The 26,700-nt window shown below is 48.3% G+C and overlaps 1 protein-coding gene across 1 annotated transcript in view; it reads left to right on the top strand.

The window, feature by feature from the left end:
* TRMT61A (tRNA methyltransferase 61A) overlaps positions 1-26,700 on the top strand; it is a 47,742-nt gene that overhangs the window by 5,447 nt on the left and 15,595 nt on the right. The window contains exon 3 of the mRNA XM_077323773.1: positions 13,913-14,179. Within this exon, the coding sequence (XP_077179888.1) occupies positions 13,913-14,179 (267 nt within the window). The remainder of the gene's footprint in view (positions 1-13,912; positions 14,180-26,700) is intronic.

The raw sequence follows: 26,700 nt of genomic DNA on the forward strand, positions 1-26,700 counted from the left end.
GTTTACAATATCGTCATATAAATCATACAACAATAATATATCCCCATAAAATCCCATTAAAACCCCATTATATTTGGGGGTGGAGCTGGAGGAGGGTGGGATTTGAGGAGGGGACCATAGAGTCCTACCTCCCAGAGCAGCAATGTTTTGCTCAGGGGAACTGATCTCTGGCAGCAATATATCTCAGATTTTTGATAAAAGATGCTCAGCAACACAGCACGATTACAGTGATGAGCCAGACATTTCGGGAAATAATGATCTTTTCGCATGCGCCCTAAAATTCAATAAGTCTGGCACCTAGTGGGGATTCAAGCTCAAGTCCGAGGACTGGATGTGCTGAAATGGAAAAGGAGGGGAGTACGTTTCTACGCCTATTAAATAAGTGTGTGGGGGACAAGGTCACAAGATTGATTTGTGGAGTAAGTAGCCCCCTTTGGCTGGCTATTGGTGTAGTTTTATCACTTGCTTCATGTTGGAGGCTTGTGGTGCTTGCACACCCAAAGACTGTAAAATTTAAATCACATTTGCTTCAACTTTCACCCTCAGTACCTCCGTTAATGCCTAGTTCCAAAAGCCGGGCCAGATCGATGAGTCTTATAACTAGAGTCCGACGTGGGAAATACTTAGAGATTTCAGGGGTGGAGCCTAGAAAAGGCGGAGTTTGGGGAGGGGCGGGGCTTCTGTGGGATATAACACAATAAAGTCCATCTCCCAAAGCAGCCATTTTCTCCAGGGAAGCTGATCTCTGTCGCGCGACATCTCAAGCCAAACAACTGGAGGTTGGTAACCCTGCTTGGAGCAATCCCAAAAGATGCCTACAAGTAGTGTTAGTTTCATAAGGAGGAGCAGCCATCCCTCTCCACACCTATGGGATTTGGTGTGCTGGTACCCTGTCTTAAGCACATATTTATTTATTATAAATTATTAAATTTCTATACCGCCCTCCCAAAACTGGCTCAGGGCGGTGTATGTCAAACATCTTGGCTTACTGTAGAGGGGTGGATTTTACCGAAAGGATCCTGTGTTTTGGGGCCAAGAAACATAACTGGAGGGATACAACCCAGGCGATACGATCTGATTCCACGGGAGCCGAGCTTCCTACATTCCTGAGTTCATGTTCTCAAGCAAAGTGCCGTTGTTTTGATTCCTTTCCTCCCAATCTGTTTTGTGTAAGTCTTGGCAGGCTTCAGGAGCGTGACCGTGTCTTTCTTGGACTGCTCAAGTGCCATCTGTCATCCTGTTTCCTTATTCGCAGATCAGAAGTGTTTTCCTGTGAGTCTGGGAAAATTTGCACTGCTGGTAGAGGGGCTAAATGCCCCAGGGGAGGGGAGGAGGGGCGTTTCTCCCTATTTTGTTCGTTATAAGCTTTTGGAGCAGACCTCCCCCATCAAAAACCGCATCCCCTCTAAGGCGGGTTACAGTAACTTGGCTGTGTTATAAAAAAAACTTGATGTACAGTGAGAGCACACAAAACGGCAGCTGTGGCTCAAGGGCAGAGCGTCTGCTTTGCCCTTGCAGAAAGTGTCCTGTTCAGCCTCTTGCATCTCCAGTTAAAGAGGATCGGGTAATAGATGTTGTGAATAGGGATGCCAGCCTCCAGGTGGGAGCTGTGGATCCCCTGGAATTACAGCTCATCTCCAGGCAACGGGGATCAGTTCCCCAGGAGAAAATGGCTGCTTAGAAGTTGGGCTGTATATGCCATGGAAGGCCCTCCCCTCTCAAACCCCGCCTTCTTCAGGCTCCACCCTCAAAATCTCCCATGTTTTTCCCAACCCTGAGCTGGTAACCCTAGTGGTAAAAGACCTTCTAATTGGCCATTGGAGAGTTAATTGGCTGTGTAGATTCTTTAATATGTGGCTTTGGCAGCAGCTGCCACCACAGCAGAAGGGTCTTCACAATGTGAAATTAAGCTGTGGCAGCCATTTTGTGGCTGGCTTCGCCTGCTTCGGCAGCCATTTTGTGGTGACTGTTTTATGACTGCGTCCACCACTCTGTGTGAGAGTTCCAGATGGGCCCACAGGCTCAAAGAGTTTGGGGATCCCTGAAGTAGATAAAACTGACCTTGACAGATCAACCATCTGCCTCGGGATAAGACAGCCTAGTGTGTCTGCGTTCAAGTTACTACAAGATGCTCAGGCCATCACAGTAAAGGATTTTTAGCACAGTTCCTAAAACCAACAGCTTCATAACGAGTAATGCTCTTGAAGAGAACAAGAATGGGAGAAGATGCCAGCAAGGAGGGAGCAAAACTGAACGTCCTGAAGAAGAACTGGAGAAAATTTGCTCCTATTTTCCGCAGAAAGGTGGGTGATGGCCAGAGGCAGGACTTTTTCAGCGGTGGCACCTCTCCTTTGGGAAAACTCCCTCCCAAGGCCCACCGATTGCCTGCCTTACTTTTTTCTAGGTGCCAGGTCAAAGCATTTCTTTGCAGCTAGGCTTTTAACTGTTTACTGGAGGCCATTGGGCCAGTTCATCAGCCTCATCTACCTTACAGGGTTTCTGTATGTATACATGCGTGTGGGTGTGTATAGGCTGTGTTTACAGCCCTGAACTCCTTGGAGGGATGGCATGATGTGAATGGACGGAAGGAGGCGTTTGCTGCAGGAGCACAGAGAACCATAGAATCATAGAGTTGGAAGGGGCCATACAGGCCATCTAGTCCAACCCCCTGCTCAACGCAGGATCAGCCCTAAGCATCCTAAAGCATCCAAGAAAAGTGTGTATCCAACCTTTGCTTGAAGACTGCCAGTGAGGGGGAGCTCACCACCTCCTTAGGCAGCCTACTCCACTGCTGAACTACTCTGACTGTGATTTTTTTTTCTTAATATCTAGCCTATATCGTTGTGCTTGGCAGTTTTTGGAAATGGAGGTTGGGACCTTGCCTAACTACCCTGAAGCCTCCAGACAAAAAAAAAATCAATTACTGGGTGTGCAACCAATGGCAAGGAAACGACGTTTTGTCGGGTGGAATTAATCAATACTTTAAATGAATTATTGTGTTCTTGTGGTAGGGAATGAGGACACTGCATTTGGCCGAACGCTCATTCCTGGAAAATCCCATATCGCGTTACCGACAGAATGGCCAGGACTTCTTCTAATCTTTTGCTACTGAGCCATGACAGCCTTCGTTTTTCCTTTGGGGTTTGGTTTTACTGGCAATCGATCCGAACGTGTTGCTCCAACAAGGTTACGTGTCTGCTTTTATGTTTCAAATCACTCCGAGGTACATATTGTCAAGCGGAGGCCGTCAGCTTGCTCAGTGAAAAGAACCACATCGGGAATACACACATGCCCAGTGGAAAAGAGCTCATTTGCACATTTTCAGTAGGCCGTCGTGTAATGAGCATAGCATTTTATTTTGCATGTGTGGCACACGGCAAGGCATGACCGATGGACGGGCTGCTCTTAGGCCATGCCAGCAGAAATCAACAACTCCTGAAGCACCGGGATTTTAAGTCAGCCCCTCTCCCCCCACCCCCAGAATCTTGAAAAGGTAGCAAAAGTCGTGTGCTTCTAATCTGGGCCTTGTGCGTCAGCTAAAATTAATCTCTGGCAGTGTTACCACAAGGTTAACTACATCCTTCCTCTGTTCTCCGTGTTCTAAAAGACCTGTATCTTTGGCCGGGTATAGAACCATAGAGTTGGAAGGGGCCACACAGGCCACCTAGTCCAATCCCCTGCTCAATGTAGGATCAGCCTCAAGCATCCCTGACAGTTGTGCGTTCAGCCGCTTCTTGAAGGCTGCCAGAGACAGCTTTGTTTATATTCTCCCTGCCCTAAATCTTACTTACAGAGTTCTTTTAAATGTTTTCCACATGAAGCCAGCTCCTAGGGATCGAGAGCGCAGGGAGATTTCCCCCACTGTCCCGTTACCCGAGCAGTCCAATATTATCCTCCACAAGAGGATATTGAGGGATCCTTCTGAACAAAAAAGCCCCTCTCATCTCAATGAGATGAGAGAATCTGGGGACCAATCAGACTGGGGGTGTCTCCCCAGTGATTACGTGGCCTTTTCCAGAAGTTCGGATGACCATTGACATCACCAGACGTTACTGGAGCCCCCTTCTCGTTGCTCTACAGCAGGGGTAGTCAACCTGTGGTCCTCCAGATGTCCATGAACTACAATTCCCATGAGCCCCTGCCAGCAAATGCTGGCAGGGGCTCATGGGAATTGTAGTCCATGAACATCTGGGGGACCACAGGTTGACTACCCCTGCTCTACTGATGGGTGTAGTGCCCCCAGCTTGGTGTAGTGGTTATGAGTGTAGACTTCTAATCTGGTGAGCTGGGTTTGATTCTGCACTTCCCCACATGCAGCCAGTCAGATGAACTTGGGCTTGCCACAGCACTGATAAAGCTGTTCTGACCGAGCAGCCTCACCCACCTCACAGGGTGTCTGTTGTGGGGAGAGGAAAGGGAAGATGAATGTAAGCTACTTTGAGCCTCCTTCAGGCACAGAAAAGAGGCATATAAGAACCAACTCTTCTTCTTACTCTTCTTCTTGTTCTTCCTCTCCTCTTCCTCTTCTTCCTTCTCCTCCTCCTCTTCAACAATGGAAAAAATGATGGATTGATTAATTGATTGGCTGACTCCCACATCTTACATCCGTGTCCACTTCTCTGAACCAGGGATTCCTCAAAGCCTGAAAGGTCAAAAGGTGGAAAAGGGCTGCTCTTATCAATATACCTAGCTGGCTATCAAGGTCAGTCTTGTCTGCTCAGGGTCTTGTTTTTCCAATCACCTACTATCTGATCCTTGTAACTGGAAATGCTGAGGATTGAACCTGGGGACTTCAGCATGCAAAGTGGAAGCTCTGCCGCTGAGCCACACCCTAAGACCTCCTTTCTCAACTTCTTTACCATGGATAAACCCCTGAAACATTCTTCAGACTTCCAGAAATCCCAATAGTGGCCCAATGGTGCAGAATGTGGCTGCTACGAATACATGCTCCCCCAGGGCCCCTTCCCACCCCCTCCAGGCCCATTTTGTGTGGGGTGGGAGTTAATTTCAACACAACCATATATGGTCATATCACCAGATAAATGTTTACTATATATATAGAATTGAGGCTTTTGAACTCTGATGCTGGAGAAGACTCTTGCGAGTCCCTTGGACTGCAAGGCGAACAAACCGGTCAGTCCTAGAGGAGATCAGCCCTGACTGCTCCTTAGAAGGCCAGATCCTGAAGATGAAACTCAAGTACTTTGGCCACCTCATGAGAAGGAAGGACTCCCTGAAGAAGAGCCTAATGCCGGGAGCGATCGAGGGCAAAAGAAGAAGGGGACGACAGAGAATTAGGTGGCTGGATGGAGTCACTGAAACAGTCGGTGCAAACTTAAATGGACTCCGGGGAATGGTAGAGGACAGGAAGGCCTGGAGGATCATGGTGCATGGGGCCACAATGGGTCGGACACAACTTTGCACCTAACCACAACAACAGTATAGATTCATTAACCCACCCATTTGGGAAATCCACCTAGGGGGATCAAGAAACCCCAGGGTTCCATGAAACCATGGTTGAGAAACCCTGCCCTAAAAGCTAACCAAGAGAAGCTAGCAGTGCAGAGGGCTGGGGGGGGGGGGTTGAGATGTGGAAGGAGAACTGCAGAATCCAGCACAGAGGGGAATATTCCCAGTTGCCAGTAATAGAATTAGAACGAACTAGAAAGCAAAAGGAAGGCAGGAGATGGAAAAAACCCAATTATATTTTAAAGAATGTATATAAATATATAGGAGGGGGAATACGTTCACCCAACTGAACGAGCACAACGCAAACAGATGGGATAGAAATGTTGTGCTAATGAGGGATGGCACTAGAAGGCAGAAAAGAAACGGAAGCAACAAAACCCCTGGCTTTGGGGAGATATTTTTGAGCTGTGAAAGGTAGAACATCTCTAAAGCAGGGCTGCGTGGGTGGATCTGACTGGATGCAGGAGCTCCAGAGCCAGCTCTGGCCTTTAGACACGGGAATGCACTAAGCTTCATGTACCAAACTGCTTCGCAAAGGGGGAGGACGCGTTATCCCGCTTCCCTCGGAGGCAGTGGCTTGTTAACAAGGAAGGCTGCTTTTAGGCTTTGAGGCGGTGCAGTTCACAGATGGCGCTTGTATGCGTAGCCGACTCTCGGAGTCACAGGGGAGGCAGCCAGGGATGCGCCTTAATAATAACAGTGTAAAGTAACCTAGTTTTTTGTTCTTGTTCGGCGCAAGGAACACATCCATGATTAATGTGTTCCAGTTAAGCTGCCGAGCAGGTTTACTTTTTGAGATTTTAAAACCAAGCCAAGCCGCTGGATTCTCTTCTCGCTCGTCCTAGAAACTCCTTAAAAGAGAGAGAAGGAACTCGGTTTTGGCGGCTGGCTTGCACCAAATTAGCAGCATCTCACCCTCTGCCTTTTTATTTTCGCGTTGGGTGGATTTGCATGTCCCGGGGATATCTGGGATTATAAAACAAGAGGTCATGGGACGGAGTTGAGGCACTGCATTGTTTTGCTCGGTTTATGCGGTGTGTGTTGCCCTTCTCCTTGATGGGGGGGGGTCTCAAATTTGGGTCCTTTTTACTCTCCAAATGCAGAGCAATGTACTTTCTGTTGATGAGCTGTAATCATAGAATTGGGGTTTTCTAATGAACATTTCCTTCAGCCTTGACCAGATGAAAGTAGAAGGAACAGAGGGGCATCTGTGGCTAGTTAGCCAAAAGGTATAGAGGGAATACTCTGTCTGAGGCAGTGATGTTCTGTCTTCTTGTAGCTTGGGGGGCAAGAATGGGAGGGCTTCTGGCATCCTGGCCCCACTAATGGACCTCCTGATGGCATCTGGGTTTGGGCCACTGCGTGTTTGTTGGACTGGGTGGGCCATTGGTCTGAACCAACATGGCTTCTCTTATGTTCTTATGACCATGCTGGTTGCTTGATGGAAGACTTGTTTATGCAATCCAGAATCCAGAGGTTCCCTTCTCCCCAGATCATCCCCCTGTTTGCACAGATAAAGTGTTGTAGGCCTTGCTGGCTGTGATTCCTGCATGTATGAAGTAACGTTCCTGCCATTGTTAAGTCGATCCAGACAAATAAACAGAACACACAGTAGTAGGATATATAATAAAATAATTTATTATAATACTAGTAATTAAGCCCGCTGTAGCTGCAATACAGCGGGCGCTAGCGGGGCAGTGCGTGGCCCCCGAGCAGGCAGGGCGGCGGCCAGGGAGCGACGGAGAGCCATGCTGCGTGTGGCTTGCAATGGCTGGCGTGGCGGCGGCCTGAGGCGCCAGGCCGCCTACAAGGGAGCAACGCAGCTCGCGGTTCGCGCCTGCCGATTGGGCCCTACGATTGTCAGTCCGGAGGAAGGGGCCAATCAGCACCCTTCCTCATCACGGACAGAGCCCGCCCCAACTCCTCCCCCTTAGCCCTTACCGCATTATTTAGTCCATGGCGCCCGCGGCGCCGCGGGCAATTTTAAGATTATTGTCCCCCTTAACTCTTTCAACCCCTTTCTAGCCTCTGTCTTGGACCCTGAGCATGTAAACCAGGGGTAGTGAAACTGCGGCCCTCCAGATGTCCATGGACTACAATTCCCAGCGAATGCCAGCATTCGCTGGCAGGGGCTCCTGGGAATTGTAGTCCATGGACATCTGGAGGGCCGCAGTTTCACTACCCCTGATGTAAACGAATTAGGTCCAAACAAGATGATGGATCGCGAGCCAACGGAATTGCATAAAGCACCCTACTTCAGTCGCATACGCAGAAAAAAATATGGTTTGCTGATAGCCTCTGGGTATGTGCTTGTGTGTGTGTCAGTTAAAGGGAGGCCTGCTGTAAGCACTTAGGCACTCTCCCGTTATCTCCAGAGTCCTGGGAGACCACTAATTCCTACGAGGTTGTGTAGTTCAAACGTTTTGTTTTCATATCAACGGGAACATTAGCAAGAGCAGTGGCAGCACATGAAGGAGATGTCTGTCAAAAGAAAAGTATGTTAATGATCGAGGCAGAACTCCTGCAGGGTATTCTCTCTACAAAAGGGATTGCCAACCAGGGGTCCACAGATCCCCCGGGGTTTGCAGGAGCTCCAGATGGTGTCTGCGGCATTTCCCCGACTGTGAGTTATCTCGTGGATTCTGCTTCTGGGAGGAGGTGGAACCTGCATGCCTACTCCCTCCTTAAACCTCCTCTTCTCTCTCCCTCCTCCAGTCGTCCTCAAGCCTGCCTGTTAATGTGGGTGGTGATGTCACTTCCGGGGCATGGCAGGGAGGCTTGGCCAGCTGACATCACTTTGGGGCACCTCGAAACCTGAAAAATTATTTCAGGTGCTCCTCCACACTCAAAAGGTCTATACTCTACACATAGTACCTCCAGGTAGGAAATCTGGGCCAGAAGGATGCTCACCAGTTCCTTCCACTCCACGTGAATCTTGAGATTTTCCGCAGGTGGTAGAAAATGCGGTGACATCACAACTGGCTCATGGTAAGCCCATGGTCATTTCAAGGCAAGAGGCAAACAAAAGTGGTTTTCTGTGGTTGCCGGTCTTCAGGTGAGATCTCCTTGAGATCTCCTGGGACTTCAACTGAGAAAATCTGATTGTGTCAACTCAGCGATGGCTCCCGCCACAACACCAGGATCTTCGCTATGCCACTGTGTGTTCAATTTGAGAGCCATAAGCTTCTGCCTGAAATGCTGAAGTTATCCATGGCCTCACTCTCCGACATTTTGTGGTCGGTTCCACTTCCTGCGGCAGCCATTTTGTAGCTGCATCAACCACCCTGTGTCGGAATTCGAAAGGTGTCTGCAGGCTTGAAAAAGGTTTGGGAATGGCTGCAATAGACCACAAAGGGCAGACGGCTCTCTGGCAAAAGTCTTCCCATTTTTTAGTTTATTTTTCAGAAAAGGATCTTTTGTTTGTAGGGGTGATTTAGCCAGTTGCCTTCTGCTGCCAAAGGGAATTGTCCTGTTCCAAAGAACTGCAAGTGCCTGCCATTGGAACAAAAAAACCCAGTCCCTAACACTCGATTCTGGACTTGGCATCCACAGCCATTTTGATTAATTCCCAGAGCCGGGCAGGGAGCCAAAGCCTATCTCCACGGGGGGGTTCCTCGAAAGGGAAGGAGAACAGTATCTTCCCTGGTGGCTTAGGAGCAGGTTTTCAAAAGGAAGACGATTAAATATGTACAAGAATATCGAGTGGGAAACGAGATCCCTCCGTCAGGCTGTTGCCTTTAGTTTTTCTCTCCGCTCCTGCTGTTTTGACATCCCTTCTGTCTGCTGCTGGGGATAGATGGGAAGCCACCTAAAGTAACGCTAACCCCTCCGGGAAGCAAAACCATGACGCTCTCCGGGACGGTGGAAGTCCCCAGCCATGAGATTCTGCTTGCTGGAGAGGGACTTTTTAGCGCATTCTGCTTGACCTGTGAGCTGCTGGCACCGTGCTGGTGTTGGCCTGGATGGCGGTCAATAGGGACGAGGGGGCAGTGTGGCAGCGGAAGTACAGAGGCCTCATTGTTACGTCAGGGGAGCTGGGAGGAAAAGGTGAGAATTTACGTGCGTGTGAATTCTGTGTCCCCAACGGTATTGTCACACTGAGCTGCCTTATAAAATCAGACTCTTGGTCCTTCAAGGCGAGTATTGTCTACTTAGACTGCCAGCAGCTCTCCAGGGTCTCAGAGGTCTTTCACATGACCTACTACAGCCTTTCTGAACCTTTTACCATTGAGAAAACCCTGAAACATTCTTCGGGCTTTGGGAAACCCCAGAAGTGGTGCCATCTTGCAGAATATGGTTGGGAAGCAGAGCTGTGTACAGAGACCCACCTGGGGTTCCTCCCCCTCCAGGCCCAGCATTGGCCATTTTGGGGGGGAGGTGGGTCAACATGGCCATACATGGTCGTTTCGCCCGATGAATGTTTAACAAATTCAAGAAATTTATAACAATAAATGAACTCCCACCCATTCAGGGAACCCAGGGCCATCAAGAAACCCCTTGGTCCTTTATATGGAGGTGCCGGGAATCGAACCTGGAAACCTCTGCACTTCAAGCAAAGACTCTTCCACTGAGCCACAGCCCCTCCCAGTGGGTGGACTCCTGGGGATGGGGGACATGGAGCCCTGGTGTGTGTGTGTGTGTGTGTAGCAGATTTTCTCCTCGGAATAAATTACACTGCTTTTTACGACGACATTTTACCTGCATAAAGTGTGTCGTTGAAAATAAATAAAAATTTTATGTAAGAATGTGACATTAGACAGGGCAGTCATAACGGAGCAAGAAAAGATCCTTAAGTGTAAGGATATGTCCAGTGATCAAGACTGGCAATTCATTCCAGAGTATTCCCCATTACTATGGATGGGTGGGAAAGCTGGACAATGAACCTCTTCATCGGTTGCCCTGCTAAGTCAAGATGGTGGCTCCCTCTCGTACTTTCTGGCTCGAGCGGTACATAAAGTGCCGGTTTGGTTTTGCTGTGCCGGTTTGTCACTGAGCTGGACCCCGTGTTTCCACTTGCTCTAATCCGGCACTGGTGACTCAGCAGATGGTGGCTTCATCACGTTCCTTGGGGCCATCCATCCTGCATAGGTTGAATGAGGGAGCCTCCGGAAATGGGGAGGGGGGAACTAAACAGGGTTAAATTTGGCAACCTACATCAGCGTCCTGCCCTGGATGGCCCAGGCTAGCCAGATCTTCTCAGAGTTCAGAAGCTATGTAGGGTTGGCCCGGGTTAGTACTTGAATGGGGTTTTAGTGGCCAGTTTTATTGGCAGGGCTTCTATACGATTTTGTCCTCTGAAATGAAAATACCAGCCGAGATTACATCCTGTGTTTAATTTACTCAAATTCTAACCTTTAAACTGTTAGACAGACCAGGATGAATGAGGTACACAGAGAGTTTATGTGGGTAATTAAGTCAATAACAGTGTGGTCTTTTTTCCTGCTTCTCTATGGCGCATGGGCCATAATAATGACTGAGTTGGATGGGAGACCACCAAGTGAGTCTAGGGCTGCATTGCAGAGGCAGGCAATGGAAAACCACCTTTGCTCGTCTCTTGCCTAGAAGACCCTACAATAATGCTCATGAGCTCGGGTATCCAGTGTGATACCTATGCACACCATGTTGCTTGGATCCTTTTTCCGGTACCCGCCAAGTGTTTTTAAGGGCCGGGTGAGATTTGATTGGCTGTGCAGATTTTTACAAACATCCCCACAGCACAAGGATCTTCCCTGAGTTAATGAAGGGGAGATACGTCACCCCTTTTGTAGCTGCCTTCAACTCCTGAAGGGGCCATGCTCATCAGCATGGTATATTGGTGGAGAGGGGTGGCCTCTAATCTGGAGGCCTGCGTTTGATTACCCGCTCCTCCACATGCAGCCAGTTGGGTGATCTTGGGCTACTCACAGACCTGATGGTGTTCTTCTTACCGAGCAGTCCTGTCAGAGCTCTCTCAGCCCCACCCACCTCGCAGGGTGTCTGTTGTGGGGAGAGGAAGGAAAGGCGCTTGGAAGCCTCCTTGAGACTCCTTCGGGCAGTGAAAAGTGGGGTATAAAAGCCAACTCTTCTTCTTTGCCAGAAGTTAGCTAAGAAGTGACAGCACTGTACACGGACACACACCCGCAGCGGAACTTCACTCACTGGGGCTAATAAACCAGACTGTAGTTTCATGGAATACTGTGTGTAACCTGGAGTACTGTGTGCAACCTGGAGTACTGTGTGCATTTCTGGAGGCCTCACTTCAAGAAGGACGTAGATAAAATTGAAAGGGTACAGAGGAGAGCGACGAGGATGATCTGGGGCCAAGGGACCAAGCCCTATGAAGATAGGTTGAGGGACTTGGGAATGTTCAGCCTGGAGAAAAGGAGGTTCAGAGGGGACATGATAGCCCTCTTTAAGTATTTGAAAGGTTGTCACTTGGAGGAGGGCAGGATGCTGTTTCTGTTGGCTGCAGAGGAGAGGACACGCAGTAATGGGTTTAAACTTCAAGTAAAACGATATAGGCTAGATATCAGGAAAAACTTTTTCACAGTCAGAGTAGTTCAGCAGTGGAATAGGCTGCCTAAGGAGGTGGTGAGCTCCCCCTCACGGGCAGTCTTCAAGCAAAGGCTGGATACACACTTTTCTTGGATGCTTTAGGATGCTTAGAGCTGATCCTGCGTTGAGCAGGGGGTTGGACTAGATGGCCTGTATGGCTCCTTCCAACTCTTTGATTCTATGATTCATATGGTAGAGGACAGGAAGGCCTGGAGGATCATGGTCCATGGGGTCGCGATGGGTCAGACATGACTTCGCACCTAACAACAACAACAAAGTTTCATATCCTAGTTTGACTTCCTTTGGGGACTTAACTTTCAGACAGCCGCACAAGTGGTTTCACGTATCTGGTATGAACAGAGCACGCAAAGGAGCTGCGCATATTTGTTTAATTGTTTTAGATGGTGTGCGTGTATATCTATATATCTTAAACCCTAAAAAGACAAAAATAACGACCACTCCAAAAAAACGAGACACGTCACAATAACAATTGATGGTGAAGAGATCGAATACGTTCAGTAATTCATTTTTCTTGGATCACAAATTGATGAGACTGAGGATTGCAGTATGGAAATGAAATAATGGATCGCTCTGGGTCACCCAGCGATGACGAGATCAAGCAAGGTTGTAAGCCTGACTATCAAATGTAAATTGGTTCGATCTGTCGTATTTCCAGTAGTTACTTATGGCTATGAAAGTTGGATGATGAAAAAATCAGACAGGAAAATAATCGATTCGTTTGAACTCTAGTGTTGGAGGATGCTTCTGCAGGTTCCGTGGACAGCAAAAGTCACAAACAAGGAAATAATGCGACAGCACATAAAATCTGATATATCATTGGTGGGCAAAATTTGGTAAGACAGTCAGAAGGCTGGCCTTGGCTGGCCGAGAGGGTGATTTTCTTCGCTTGCCCCTTGCCGCCTTTAGTAATTGTAATTATGGATTTTTATGGTTTTTATTGTTTTAAATTTAAATTTAAATAATAAATAATAACAAATAATAAAATTGTGAAACTCCAGTTCACTTGCTTTGGCCACATCGTGCGATAACCAACTAACTGGAGAAAGCAATTGATCAGTAGGGAAAAAGAAAACAGGCCAACATAAATATGTGGTGGTTAGATGTGATCAAAACGTGATCTGACACCGGTCAGGACATTACATAACTAGAAGAAACAGTGCAAGATCGGAAATCGTGGCAGCAGTTGTGCCATAGGATGGCCAAGATACAACCTGTGCTTGTTTTTCTTTCTTTAGAATCATTTATTAGCTGCCTTGTTACTTAACGGAGCCCAGGGCAGCTTACAATGCAAGTCATAATAAAATGCATTTTAAAAACCCAAGTCAAAATCAATAATTTAAAACTGCTAGAAGAAGAGTTGTTTTTTATATCCTGCTTTTCACTGCCCGAAGGAGCCTCGAAGCAGCTTACAATCGCCTTCCCTTCCTCTTCCCACGACAGACACCCTGGGAGGTGGGTGGGGCTGAGAGAGCTCTAACAGGACTGTTCTGTGAAAACAGGACTGTGACTACCCAAAGGTCAGCCAGCTGGCTGCATGTGGAGGAGTGGGGAATCAAACCCGGCTCACCAGCTTAGAATCTGCCCTACTTCACCACATCACCACACTGGTAGGCAGGCAGCTAAATCAACAGCATAATTAATAAACCCAAGAGTGAGGGGGCTGGGCACACCTGTGGAGGATGTTCCAAAATTGTGGGGATGACCCTGAAAAGACCCTCCCCTTTGTGTATCCAGCAGCTAAGCTTCTTTGGGTCATGGGAGGGTTGAGAGGGCCTCTCCCCCCCGGGCAGGAACATATGAGAGAAGACGGTGAGTCTGTTGCTTCCTGCAAATATCACCCTTCTGCTTGCCCCTTTTTCTTTTAAGAAGCTCGCATTCTTCTTTTCAGGTACTGGAAGTGGTTCCCTCTCTCACGCGATAATCCGGACCATCTCTCCGACGGGCCACCTGTACACCGTGGAGTTTCATCAGCAGAGAGCGGAGAAAGCCCTCGAGGAGTTTCGGGAACATCGGGTGGACCACTTGGTGACGGTGAAGAACCAAGATGTGTGCAAAATGGGGTTTGGAGTCTCCGACGTTGCCGATGCAGTGTTTCTGGATATTCCGTCGCCGTGGGAAGCGATCGGGCACGCCAAATCGGCTCTCAAACAGGAAGGTATTTGTCGCGTTTTTGTTTATTTGTTTGTTTGTTTGTTGTATTTACATACCGCCCTCCCCGAAGGCTCAGGGCGGTTTCCATAAAACAACGAAATAGTACAGGTAACATTTAGTACGGAATAGTACAGGTAACGCTTTAGGCCAAGCGGGAGAGACCGTGGCATCAAGTAAACCCTGGGTATTCTTCCACTGGGAAACCCAGACTGTGCGGTGGAAATATGAGATGCTAATTTGTTAAAATGTGCATAGTTAGAGGTCAGTTGTCAAAACAGTTTTGAAAAGTGTGTGAGAAAGAAGCTGCTTCTTGTAAAAGGGTGTGTGTGGACTCTGGCACTGAAATGACATAATAATGTTGCCGCCTGGCACACACACACACACACACACACATTGCAATGTTAAAAGCAGAATGTGTTAACAGGGGTAGTCAAACTGCGGCCCTCCAGATGTCCATGGACTACAATTCCCAGAAGCCCCTGCCAGCGAATGCTGGCAGGGGCTTCTGGGAATTGTAGTCCATGGACATCTGGATGGCCGCAGTTTGACTACCCCTGGCATAAACCATGCAGATTATGAATATTTGCATAATTCCACTTAACAGAGAAGAGGGAGGGTCTGTGCAAGGCAGTGAAATTCCATCTCCCGGCTGCTGGAAGTAGACACAGTCTGCTAAGATTTCAATTATCACTGTCCATGTTTGCTTGCCGTCTTGAGGACTAGCATCTTGACTTTTCCTTCTAAAATGATAATTCCCTTCATTCCAATTTTTATGAATTTTCCGTGACATAGTAAATTCCACATTAGGAGCACACGCGCATTTCTGTGGAATACGTAGCAGCCTACAGTAACTAGCGGAAGCTTTACTGATTGGAACTTTCCAGTGGAGAAAACAGAATGGAAGCTCTCCGTCTCATTTTAAATGCTGTTCTTTTCTGGCTGGGGGTGGGGAGAGAGACTGGAGCCTGTCTTGCTCCATTCTTGTGTCTGTGTGTACACGAGAGCAAATGCCTTCCTTTGTGTGTGGGCATACTTGGTTCTCTTGTGTTTCTACCCATGTTGGCATTCTTGTGCGTCACATATATTTGCATTGTTTTCGGAGATGCTGCGTACGGATTAGCAAGCAGGACTGAACCAAGGGGGCTGTGGCTCACTGATAGAGAACTGGGTATGCAGAAAGTCTCGGGTTTAATCCCCAGCAACTCCCGGTTAAAAGATCAGGTAATTGAGAGAGAAGACAAAGAGCTGTTATTTGCACCCTGCTTTTCACTGCCCAGAAGAGTCCCAAAGTGGCTTATAATCACCATTTCCTTCCTCTCTCCACAGCAGACAGCTTGTGAGGTAGAGAGGGCTGAGAGAGCTCTCAGGGAACTGCGCTGTGAGCTCTCGGAGAACTGACCCATGGTCACCCAGCTGGCTGCATGTGGAGCAGCCGTGGGGCGATGCAAAGTGACCTGTTTCGTTCATGCCTTAACAATAGTGCAGTTTTTCTTGGGATAAACAAAAGCTGCAGTTACAATCATAGAAAAAAGAAAATATTGTCAGATTGTGCATAGGGCAGACAGTGGAGAAGTTAAAGCAAATAAATTTCAAACCTGCTAGTTTCCTTTGTATGCAGTACTGCTGTGACTTGTACTGGGTTCTTATCTTTTTGAGTCACGTCATTCTCGTACTAAAACGCAATGCCTGTTGTTGCTAAGATCCCTTAAGGGTTTTAAAAAAGGCAGCTGGGGGGGGGGGGAGAATAGCTTCAGGATTCCAGTAAAAGAAAGGCAGGAGAGAGAGGGAGAGATCTGCAAGCAGAAAAAACATCTTTCTCCCACAGGTTTCTCCTTTGATGGCCGCCGTTGTTGGCATGTGCAGAATATAAAAACAGCTTTGTGAACTTTCTGTCAAGCATATTATAGCTGAGTGTGGGGGAAGGCATAGTAACATAACCGGCTGGGGGAGGGAGGAGAATGCGCACTCTCTGACATTTTTGTCAAGAGAGGATGGTTGTGTGGAGAGTTGCAATTTTGAGAAATCTTTCGTGCTAATGGCTGGAGCTGGAGCGGCATGCTAGATAAACGGTTACTCAGCCATAGGGACCTCGGTCTCTGCAGGATAAATGTTTGGGGCCGGAGTTGCGCCATCAGGAGCGGATTGGCCGTTTAATTCACAGGGGAATTGTCCAGTGGGCAGAGCCACAAACGCACCAGGCACTTGTCCGATGGATGGGTTTCCTATAAGAAAAGTGGCCATGACAAGATACGTAGAATTTTTCATCTTCTGCGAATCAGGGGCAGTCTTCAAGCAGCGGCTGGACACACCATGGATGCTCCAGGCTGATCCTGCATTGAGCAGGGGGTTGGACTAGATCAGGGGTGGTCCACGGACTACAATTCCCATGAGTCCTTGCCAGTAGCATACTGGTCTAGAGGCCTATATGACCCCTTTTAGAAAGTGGGTGGGCCAAGTAGGGCTTTTGTCCGGCAAGGCTACTGATTGGCCGTTGGGAGATTTGATTGGCTGCACAGGTTTTTAAAAAAAATGTTGCCTTGGCAGCAGCTGCTAACCCAGCACAAAAATCTACACTGTGTTATTGAAGTTAAACTGGGGGGGTCATTTTGTGGCTTGCTCCGCCTCCTGAAGCAATCATTTTGTAGCTGCACCTGCCATGTTATGTGCAGGTAGGCTCCAAAAGTTTGGAGAGCCTTGCTGTCTCCCAGTCAGACCATTGGTCTGTAAACCTCAGTGGTATCGTAGTTAAGAGTGGTGGCGGCTTCTAATCTAGCAAGCTGGGTTTAATTCCCCGCTCCTCTACTTGTGGCCAGCTGGGTGACCTTGGGCCAGTCACAGCCCTGATAGTGCTGTTCTCACAGAGCAGTCCTGTCAGAGCTCTCTGAGGCCCACCTACCTCGCAGGGTGTCTGTTGTGGGGAGAGGGAGGGCATCCAGTTGTAAGCCGCTTTGAGACTCCTTCAGGCAGTGAAAAGCGGGGTATAAAAACCAACTCTTCTTCTTCTCTACTCTGGCTGCTCTGGTGGGAGGCATTTCACTTCACCTCCTTTCTGGCCCTTACAACCAGAATTGCCAGGAATTGAACCTGAGACCTAATATATGCAAAGTAGCTGCACTACCACTGAGCAATGCTCTCCCCCTCCGCATAAGCCATCATGCATTGTGGACATAACATCAATGCCGCAGGGAGCAAATGCAAAGAATGTCCCGGTGGCTTTGTGTGCCGTCTCTTTCCTCGTGCAGCCTGCGCAAACCACTAATTCACGTGGTGTCGCACCCTTCCCTTATTCATATGCTCCAGCCTGATAGGCATAATGCTCTTGTGACTTCCCTGCGCTGTGTTTAATTATTAGGGGCTGAATAATTTAGCAGGTCTAGCGGAACATTTCCATGACAGGACGCATCTGCTGCTTCTCTTGAAAAAACCCTGTCGTTTAGGGTCCTTGCGACACACAGCATGGCCATCGGCAGTGTGTTCAGCCAGGAGGACTGAACGGCAACTACATCCTGGGCTAGAAGGCAGGAGGTTTCACATATTTAATTCACATAATATGCATACTGTCTTGTGTTTTCTTTTTAATCACGTAAGATGCCAGAGTTGCTGTTGGTGAACGTTCCGTGCTTATTCTTCTGTGTTTTTATTCTGAATCGTGAAAATTCTGAATCTGCTTGAGAAGCTTCTGCCTGGATCCCCACATTCCAAGTAGAATAGCCCCTGTGCTCTCCACTTGACCTAGTGTGAAGGCAGATGGCTTCCGTGGCTTGAACAGCCCGATTTAATTGTCGGACAGCACTGTTAAGTCTCCACCAATTTATGTTGTAAGGTTTTCAAGGCAAATGACGTTCCAGCATGGTATAGAACAGCCTTTCTCAGCCTTTGGACCATGGAGTAACCCCTGAAATGCTTTGAATAATCTCAGAAGTCATGCCAGCTGACCACACCTCCAGGCCACGCCCCCAGAAGTCACATGTTTACAGTGTGCATGGGATCACTAATAAAATGAAATGCTTGTGTTAAATAAGAAGTTAGTTTCATTTTTGAGTGTACAGTACTTTGCCTGAGCAAAACAAGGAAGCATTCATCCCAGCTATCATAAAGCCCAGCATGCAAAGGAGCAATTCTCCTCCGGGGAAATTATCTGAGTGATTTGGAGATCACCACTAACTTTGGGAGATCTCCCTCCTGCTTCTTTTCCATTGTGCGTGAATTCAACAAGGCTACCACAGACCAGACATATGAGCAGAAAGCATTGTGTTTTCCTGAGGTTACTAATAACCATGGTTGAGAATGACCTGGTGTAGTGGTTAAAGTGTCAGAGTAAGATTTGTGTTCAAATCTCCACTCTGTCATGGAAGCTTGCTGAGTGACCTGGGCCAGTCATGTCCTCTCAGCCTACCCTTCCTTACAGAGCAACCGTGAGGATAAAATGTAGGAAAGAAGAATGAAATGATGTAAGATGCTTTGAGTCCCCATTGGGGAGGAAGGCAGGATAGAAATAAAGTAAGTAAATAATAGATTATTATTATTATTATTACTACTACTACTACTATGTATTATTATTACTATTATTACTATTATTACTACTACTATGACTTATTTCCCGCCACTACCAGGACTGGCTCATGGCAGAGTACAATTTGTCCACAATAAAACATACTAGGACATGAAACCATACAGCAAGAATAAAATATCCCAAGAAACACGGGAGTAAATTCAGCCTCCTAACCCCCCCAATAACATCTGAAAGAGGAAGTGGGAAGCGGGAGCACAGATGATGCAAAGCTTGACACTGCTTGACATGGGGGGGCCCAACCATAGATGTTTTTCGAGTTCAAAAATACAGATGGCATGTCATTGCCTGCCTATATGTAGCACCTGCCTCGACCTCCTTAGTAGTCTCTCACCCAAATAGTAACCGGAGCTGACCCTGCTTAGTTTCCAGGATCCGACAAGTTCAGGCCAGCCTGGCCAGCCAGGTTAGGGTCTGCTTTAATGGCTCCTTGCGAGGTACCAGGTTTGCTCAGAATAACTAGAGACATGACTGCGCATTGCATCCCTAGCAGAAAAAAATCAGTTGCAGACGTCAGCTTTATGGCTTTGATTCGCAGAGCATACCCCTCCCCGCCCATCTCAAATGTTCCAGCTTTGCATGGCTTAGCCGTACCTGTAAAGAAATCACTAGATGTTCTCTCTCGTATCTGTATTTTGATCTAGGATTGTTGTACGTCGTTATTGGTAGCTGAAATACGCTAGGAACATATATTAGAACTTTGGCACGCCCACCTGTTCCCTTCTTCCTTCCTTTCTTACGCGCACAAACACACGGCTGTTTCATTTCAGCAACAGGCTGATTAATACCCCTTCTCCTCCACTTGAACCGTGGTAAAAACTCTCACCTGGAGAAGGTGGCAAGCAACTGCCGTGGTGGTACTTCCTATGTGGAGAGACCAGACTAAATATTAACCATCATGCAATCTTGTGTGCCTGGTGCTGTCAGATAACATCTGACTTTTACGGCAACCCTATGAATGAATTCAGGTGAGTAGCTGTGTCGTTCTGAAGCAATGGAAGAAAGTTGGAGCCCAGTGGCATCTTTAAGACCCACCAAGTTTTATTCTAGTTATAAGCCTTTGTATGCATGCATGCTTTTTCGGTTTCAGTGTATCTGAAGAAGCATACATGCACACAAATGCTTATACCTGGAATAAAACGTGGTGGGTCAAAGATGCCACTGGACTCTTAAAGATGCCACTCTGTTCCTGTGAATTAATGTCCTCTAAAAATAATCTCTAAGAGCCTCTTGTGGCACAGGGTGGTAAGGCAGCAGACATGCAGTCTGAAAGCTCTGCCCATGAGGCTGGGAGTTCGATCCCAGCAGCCGGCTCAAGGTTGACTCAGCCTTCCCTCCTTCCGAGGTCTGTAATATGAGTACCCAGCTTGCTGGGAGGTAAATGGTAATGACTGGGGAAGGCACTGGCAAACCACCCCGTATTGAGTCTGCCAAGAAAACGCTAGAGGGCGTCACCCCAAGGGTCAGACATGACCCGGTGCTTGCACAGGGGATACCTTTACCTTTAACCAGCCATCATCTGGAGGCTGGCCACTCTGAAAGGGAGACAGAAGGGCCAAAAAGGATGTATCAGGCAATGCTATGAAAGCTCCTGTTTGGAATCCTGGCCTAGGTGAGCCGTCAGCGGGGGAAGATTAGTAACGGTGCTCCTCCCAGTAGACTTAAGGTACCATCTCATCTCCGGCTGCACATCTCCTCCTCCTCAATCTGTCACCACCCCCTCCCCCAAGAGATGGCAGTGCAATTATTTGAAAGTGGGTGTTAATTTCTAATTTGCACATTCCATAAATCCTTAACAAGACCAGAGAGGGTTCTCCCCCCCCCCAATGCACTCAGAATAGCTGCTGTTCATTATTTTAACAGGCAGAAGGTTAATGATCTGTTACACCTACATCCATTGCGCTGTCCAGCCCCAGATTTCTTTGACCCCCCCCCCTTCTTTCTGATGACCTGTCAGGTCCCGCAGAGAGCTGCGAAAATTTGGTAAGGAAAACCGGAGGGCTTTAGAGTTTGCAGCTGGAGTGGACAGGCTTGTTTTGTTGCTCTTGGCATGTGGGGGGGGGGAGGTATTGCTGGCCGGGTACCTTTGGAGGGCAGCTGGGCTTCTCTGCTAACATCATTGCCTGCTCTGGCAGCCACAGACCTTGCTTGCCCGTGGAAGGTCTACTGCAGTGCAGAGCTTGGTCCATCTCCTAAACCTGCACTGACTCCCCATCCTCCTGCCCCCCTCCCTTCTTCTCTTCCCAGCATCTGCTGATAAATACATTTTGATGCAGAGGTTGCTATACCCCAGCGTCTGACCTTGGGGGGCGGTTGTTTATTTGACTGGATATCTTATTCGAGTCCTTTAGGCTGCGTTTTTTAAAGAGACGGAGAGCGATTTCTCCCTGTGGTTGGGCTCGGCTGTATATGCTTTTTTAAAAGGATGGAAACACAAATTGCGTGTTGCTGTTTTTCTGGCTGCGGGGTCTGTTCCATCAGGCCCGGGGAGACAGCTGTCTGAATTTAATTTATCTCCCCTTTCCTCCCTCCCCAAAATTGCATGAAACTGAAAGTCCATGACGAATACTGAGGTCGCAATGAACTCTTGATCCCTGGCGGGCAAGAATAGGACCTCAGTGCTCGCAAACACCCCCTGTGTCTCTCCTCTTGCGCATGGGGTGCAAGGGAATGCTCCCCGTTCCGTCGGGATCCTGTTTCCCACAGTGCAGTGTGCGGGCACCGAGGATGCAATGACTGTGATCGAATGAAGAAGGGGAGAATGTCACAAGCCACTTTGGGGGCCCCGTTGCGGAATTAGGTTGAAGGTATAAATGAAGAAAGGAAATAAAGAAACTGGCATTTTCAGAGTTGGGTTTGCTCCTTGCAAATCAGGATTCCAAAGTGGGTTCAAAACCCATTCCAAATTGCTCGGATGTCTGCCTGGCCACACGACAGCATGTGAGAATTTGATTTATGGTTTCAGAAATTAGGAACCCTTTGGTTGCACTAAGTGCATGGAGTGAGCAGCGGGTGGGGGAAGGTTCATGTCCCTCTCATACAAACTGAGGTTTGCCTTGGCATCTTTGTGTGACCATAAATGGCATTTCTGAGGTTGCCAAGCTCCTCATGGGACCTAGAGACCTCCCTGATTGACAACTGATCAGACAGCAGAGATCAGTTCCCCTGGAGAAAATGGTTGCTTTGCAGGATGGGTTGAAGTCTATCCCAAATCTCCAGGCATTTCCCCATCCAGAGCTGAAAACCCCTAGGCATTCCACAGTAAGATCACCCTGTGATTTTGTATCGTGAGCAGTGTAAACTTTGGGTCCATGCATGTGTTCTGTTCTGCTTGAACCTCAACGGAGCTATTTTGGTTATAGCCCTTTGTGTACATTTCCTCTGGTAACGTTCACAACAGTCCACCAGAGTAGATCAGCACTATTATCCCCTTTGGAATTCCATTGGCTAGAACGTGGATGACCTTTGTCAAAGGGCGAGATGCCTTCAGGGAAGGGGAGGATGCATGATTGAGTGTTTCCCTTGCCCCCTTCCAGAAAAACGCCCTCTCTTATCTGTGAAAGCTAGTATGTCAGGGTTTGTAGCTCAGTCTGTACCCTGAAATGCTAAGTTTCTATTGCAGGGAGAGTGGGAGAATGTTCCTATATTGCTGCAATCTGAATTAGATGGGGAGAGGGCTATTCTGAGTGCTTTTACGGACTGCAGTTTTGGTTGGGAGGTCTACACTGGTCGATGCAGACTTGGGGTGGGTGTTGGGTGAGTGGATAATTGGCGGACTGTTTTCAAACAAACGGAGTGCCCCTTTTGGGGCAGATTTCGGGTGTTCAACTCATCCACATTCTCCCTTTGCGGTCAGTGTCCTCAATGCTAGGCTGAGCCATGCTGCTTATAATTGCATTTGTGAAAGGTTTTAAATTTTCATGATGGGAGGCGAGGAAATTGATGGGAGCGATGACTCCCCCCATTTAGGCTTCTTGCATTATGAATCAGGCCTCACCGCTGCTCAGAGCAGGAAGCCGTGGGAGTCCCTGATGGCAGAAGCGACCTGCTTCCCCCTCGGCCTTCTTTTAAGGCTCTTCCAGCTAGAAGAGAACAAGCACTTCTGTCATTGAGCCCGTGGTTCCAAGCCTTCCTTCCAGGGTACCCTGGAAGAGAGCCAGTTTGGTGTCGTGGTTAGGAGTGCGGACTTCTAATCTGGCGAGCCGGGTTCGATTCTGCACTCCCCCACATGCAGCCAGCTGGGTGACCTTGGGCTCGCCACGGCACTGATGGAGCTGTTCTTATCGGGCAGTGAGATCAGGGCTCTCTTAGCCTCACTCCCCTCACAGGGTGTCTGTTGTGGGGAGAGGAAAGGGAAGGTGAATGGAAGCTGCTTTGAGACTCCTTCGGGTAGAGAAAAGTGGCATATAAGAACCGACTCTTCTTCTTCAGTAACATCAGGGCTCTCTCAGCCTCACCCACCTCACAGGGTGTCTGTTGTGGGGAGAGGAAAGGGAAGGCGAATGGAAGCTGCTTTGAGACTCCTTCGGGTAGAGAAAAGTGGCATATAATAACCAACTCTTCCTCTTCTCCTTCCTTCCTTCCTTCCTTCCTTCCTTCCTTCCTTCCTTCCTTCCTTCCTTCCTTCCTTCCTTCCTTCCTTCCTTCCTTCCTTCCTTCCTTCCTTCCTTCCTTCCTTCCTTCCTTCCTTCCCTCCCTCCCTCCCTCCCTCCCTCCCTCCCTCACTCACTCACTCACTCACTCACTCACTCCTTCCTTCCTTCCTTCCTTCCTTCCTTCCTTCCTTCCTTCCTTCCTTCCTTCCTTCCTTCCTTCCTTCCTTCCTTCCTTCCTTCCTTCCTTCCTTCCCTCCTTCCTTCCTTCCTTCCTTCTTTTTCTTTCTTCTTTCTTCTTCTTCTACCACTTCCCACATGTATTTCCCTACTGGGGAACCTCTGCCCATCTGCTGAACATTGCATGGGCTTCTCGGGGAATAAAAATAAGAAGTCCCTGCCGGATCATGCCAATAAGCTGACCCCCTGCTTCACACAGCAGCCACCCAGTTGGCCTGGAAGGCTGGCAAACAGGGTTAGAGAGGCCAATGCCTCTCCCCAGTGATTCCTCCTTGAACTGGTATTCACAGGCCTGTTGCTTTTAGGGATGGAGGTGCTCTTTAGTCACCGTGGCTAACAGCCACTGATGGACCTCTCCCGGTGCATCTTGTCTAACCCCCTTTGGAAGTGCATCCAAGATGAGGGACAGCCAACAACAGTATATATATATATTAAATAAGTATCACGTTACCTTTAAAGAAAAATCACTTATAGAACAAAAGCAGGTGAATAACTTAGACCTTAAAAAAAAAAAAGGAGTCTCGAACTCTTCCAAAATAACTCTGTTTTGCAACTTTGGCAAGAAGGTAGAATCCCTCTTCCAGGAGGCCTGTCAGTCGCTTGACAACAATATTGACTTCAGAGGCATAGCTGTATGGTACTTTTTTTGCTGCCTAGGGCTGGTTTTATGACTGTAAATTAATTGCTTTTAAATTGGGGTTTTATTGGGGGATTTTACTCTGTAACCTGCCGCGAGCCAGCGTGTCTGGGAGCGGTGGGTAGCAAATCCAATAAATAAATAACTATAAATAAATAAATAACTAAACAGAGTCCACTGGGCAATTTTGCACGTTGGTTCTTACCGAACTCTCCACAGTTGTGCATGTTGGAAGCCATCTGTCTCTCCTGCTACGTCGCAGGCAGGCTTTGCTAATCCCTTCCACCACCTTGAGATTTTCTCACCAGCGGTAAACCAGCTTCTGCTGCTGTGAAGACCACAGAACTCCCCCCCCCCCCCCCCACTTTCATAATGAGCCTCCTTAGGCCAGGAAGCCGACCGAGTTTTGCAGAGAGGTTCCTTTAAAGAAAAGAAAAGTTGTGAACATCAGGCACCTCATACAATTCCCCCTTAAATTCAGTGCCGGAGAAGCCCAGCTGCTATGCCGGGAATGAATTATGCAAACTTTAATTTGCATAACAGGCAGACTGCAGTCTTTAGACTCATGAATAATTAGGAATAGCTTTGCAGGGTGGTTAAGGTAGGGAGCAAACGGGGGGGGGGGGAAGGGGGAAGACTGCGGTCCAAAGCCTGGGGAGGGGAGGAGGAAAAACTTCAGCAAGGCTAAATAGCCTGGTGCTTTGAACTTGGGATATATATTGTTGTTATCGTTATTAATAATGATGATGGTGATGTTTATTTATGACTCACTCTTCTCAAAAGGCTCCGGGCAGGTAATAACACAGATAATCTAATATAATAAAATGCATGGGGGACTTCCGACAGCATGCTGGAGGTTCCAAAGCCACTTCCATGATTTTTGCTTCATTTATTTTATTCCCTGCATTTATAGTCTCACGGGGCCTTAAGGAGGTTTATATAGCTTGTCAGAACAGTCGGAACATTGGACGGGGCCTCCGTGGTTCAGGGGTAGAGCCAATGCTTTGGATGTAGAAGGTCCCCGGTTCGATCCCCGGCATCTCGAGTTTAAAGGATGATGTGATGGGAAGACCTCTGTCTGAGAATCTGGGTGACCACTGCCGGTCTTAGAGGACAGTGCTGACTTTGAAGGCCCTGTCGCTGGATTCAGTATGAGGCAGCTTCATATGTCCATGTGCGGAAAAAGGACAGCAATAATTGACTGTAGGGGTAACAGTTGGAAGAAATGAGCTGGGTGCCAATGATACCCACCTTCTACTGGGTATCTTATTGATTTATTGACTTCAATGAAGAAGAAGAAGAAGAAGAAGAAGAAGAAGAAGAGTTGGTTCTTATATGCCTCTTTTCTCTACCCCAAGGAGTCTCAAAGTGGCTTACATTTGCCTTCCCTTCCTCTCCCCACAGCAGACACCCTGTGAGGGAGGTGAGGCTGAGAGAGCCCTGATATTCCTGCTCAGTCAGAACAGCTTTATCAGTGCCGTGGCGAGCCCAAGGTCACCCAGCTGGCTGCATGTAGGGGAGGAATGGGGAATCAAACCTGGTTCACCAGATTACAAGTCCGCATTCCTAACCACTACACCAAACCGCCCCACCTTTCTTCCTGGGGACGGGGGACTCAAAAGCACCTTACATCATTCTCCCTTCCTCCATTTTGCTCCTCACGACAACTCTGCGAGGTAGGTTAGGCGGACGACACGTCACTGGCCCCACAGTCACCCAGCAAGCCTCCGTGGTGGAGATTCCAGTCTAATTCTAACCACTGCGCCACACCGGATTCTCCAGGTTGCCGTTATCGGAAAGGCAGATTCTGTGCCCATCAGGTTCCGCGACCGACTTGCATGGAATGCTGCGTTCTTTCCTTCCGACCCAGGCACCCTTCTGTGAAAAAGGAACAGCAAGCTCTCTGCTCTCTGCGGTGGTACAGCATGAGAAATTGTCTGTCACTGTAACCTGCTGGCAATGAACCAAGAGCCTTTATATTTTTTTTTCCTGGCTTCCTCCGAGAGCCAACCTCCTCCCCCCTCCCCCCCCCCGTTTTCCTTGTCAGCAAAATGACAGCATGCCCACGTGCTCCTAGGCTTGAAGGGCATTCTGTGTCTCCCTTGTCCCTTTCCACCGGCAATATTTTTAGCGAGCGAATTAAGCAAAGAGTAAATGCCAGGGAAGATGCTGTTCCGGGATGTGGCTGCCTCGCCCCCACAAATCAGGGGTGTGCCTCCCCAGTCAAGATCCCGGTAATTTACTGCCTCTGTTGAAATGCTGCCGTGGCAGAGCATGGAGGGAGGGGGCCGCGGCTGGCTGGCTGAGCATCCGCTTGGATTGCAGAAGGTCCCAGGTTCAATCCCTGGCATTTCCAGTTAAAGAATCTGTCAGTAGGTGATGTGAAGGGCTGAAACCCAGAAATATTGATGGGCCAACGGTGTAGTTCGGTATCGGGCAACTTCACATGTGTCTTCCCAAAGAGTTGTACCAACGCACAACACACA

The sequence above is a fragment of the Paroedura picta genome, chromosome 2 (genome assembly GCF_049243985.1).
Source record: "Paroedura picta isolate Pp20150507F chromosome 2, Ppicta_v3.0, whole genome shotgun sequence".
NCBI lineage: Eukaryota > Metazoa > Chordata > Lepidosauria > Squamata > Gekkonidae > Paroedura > Paroedura picta.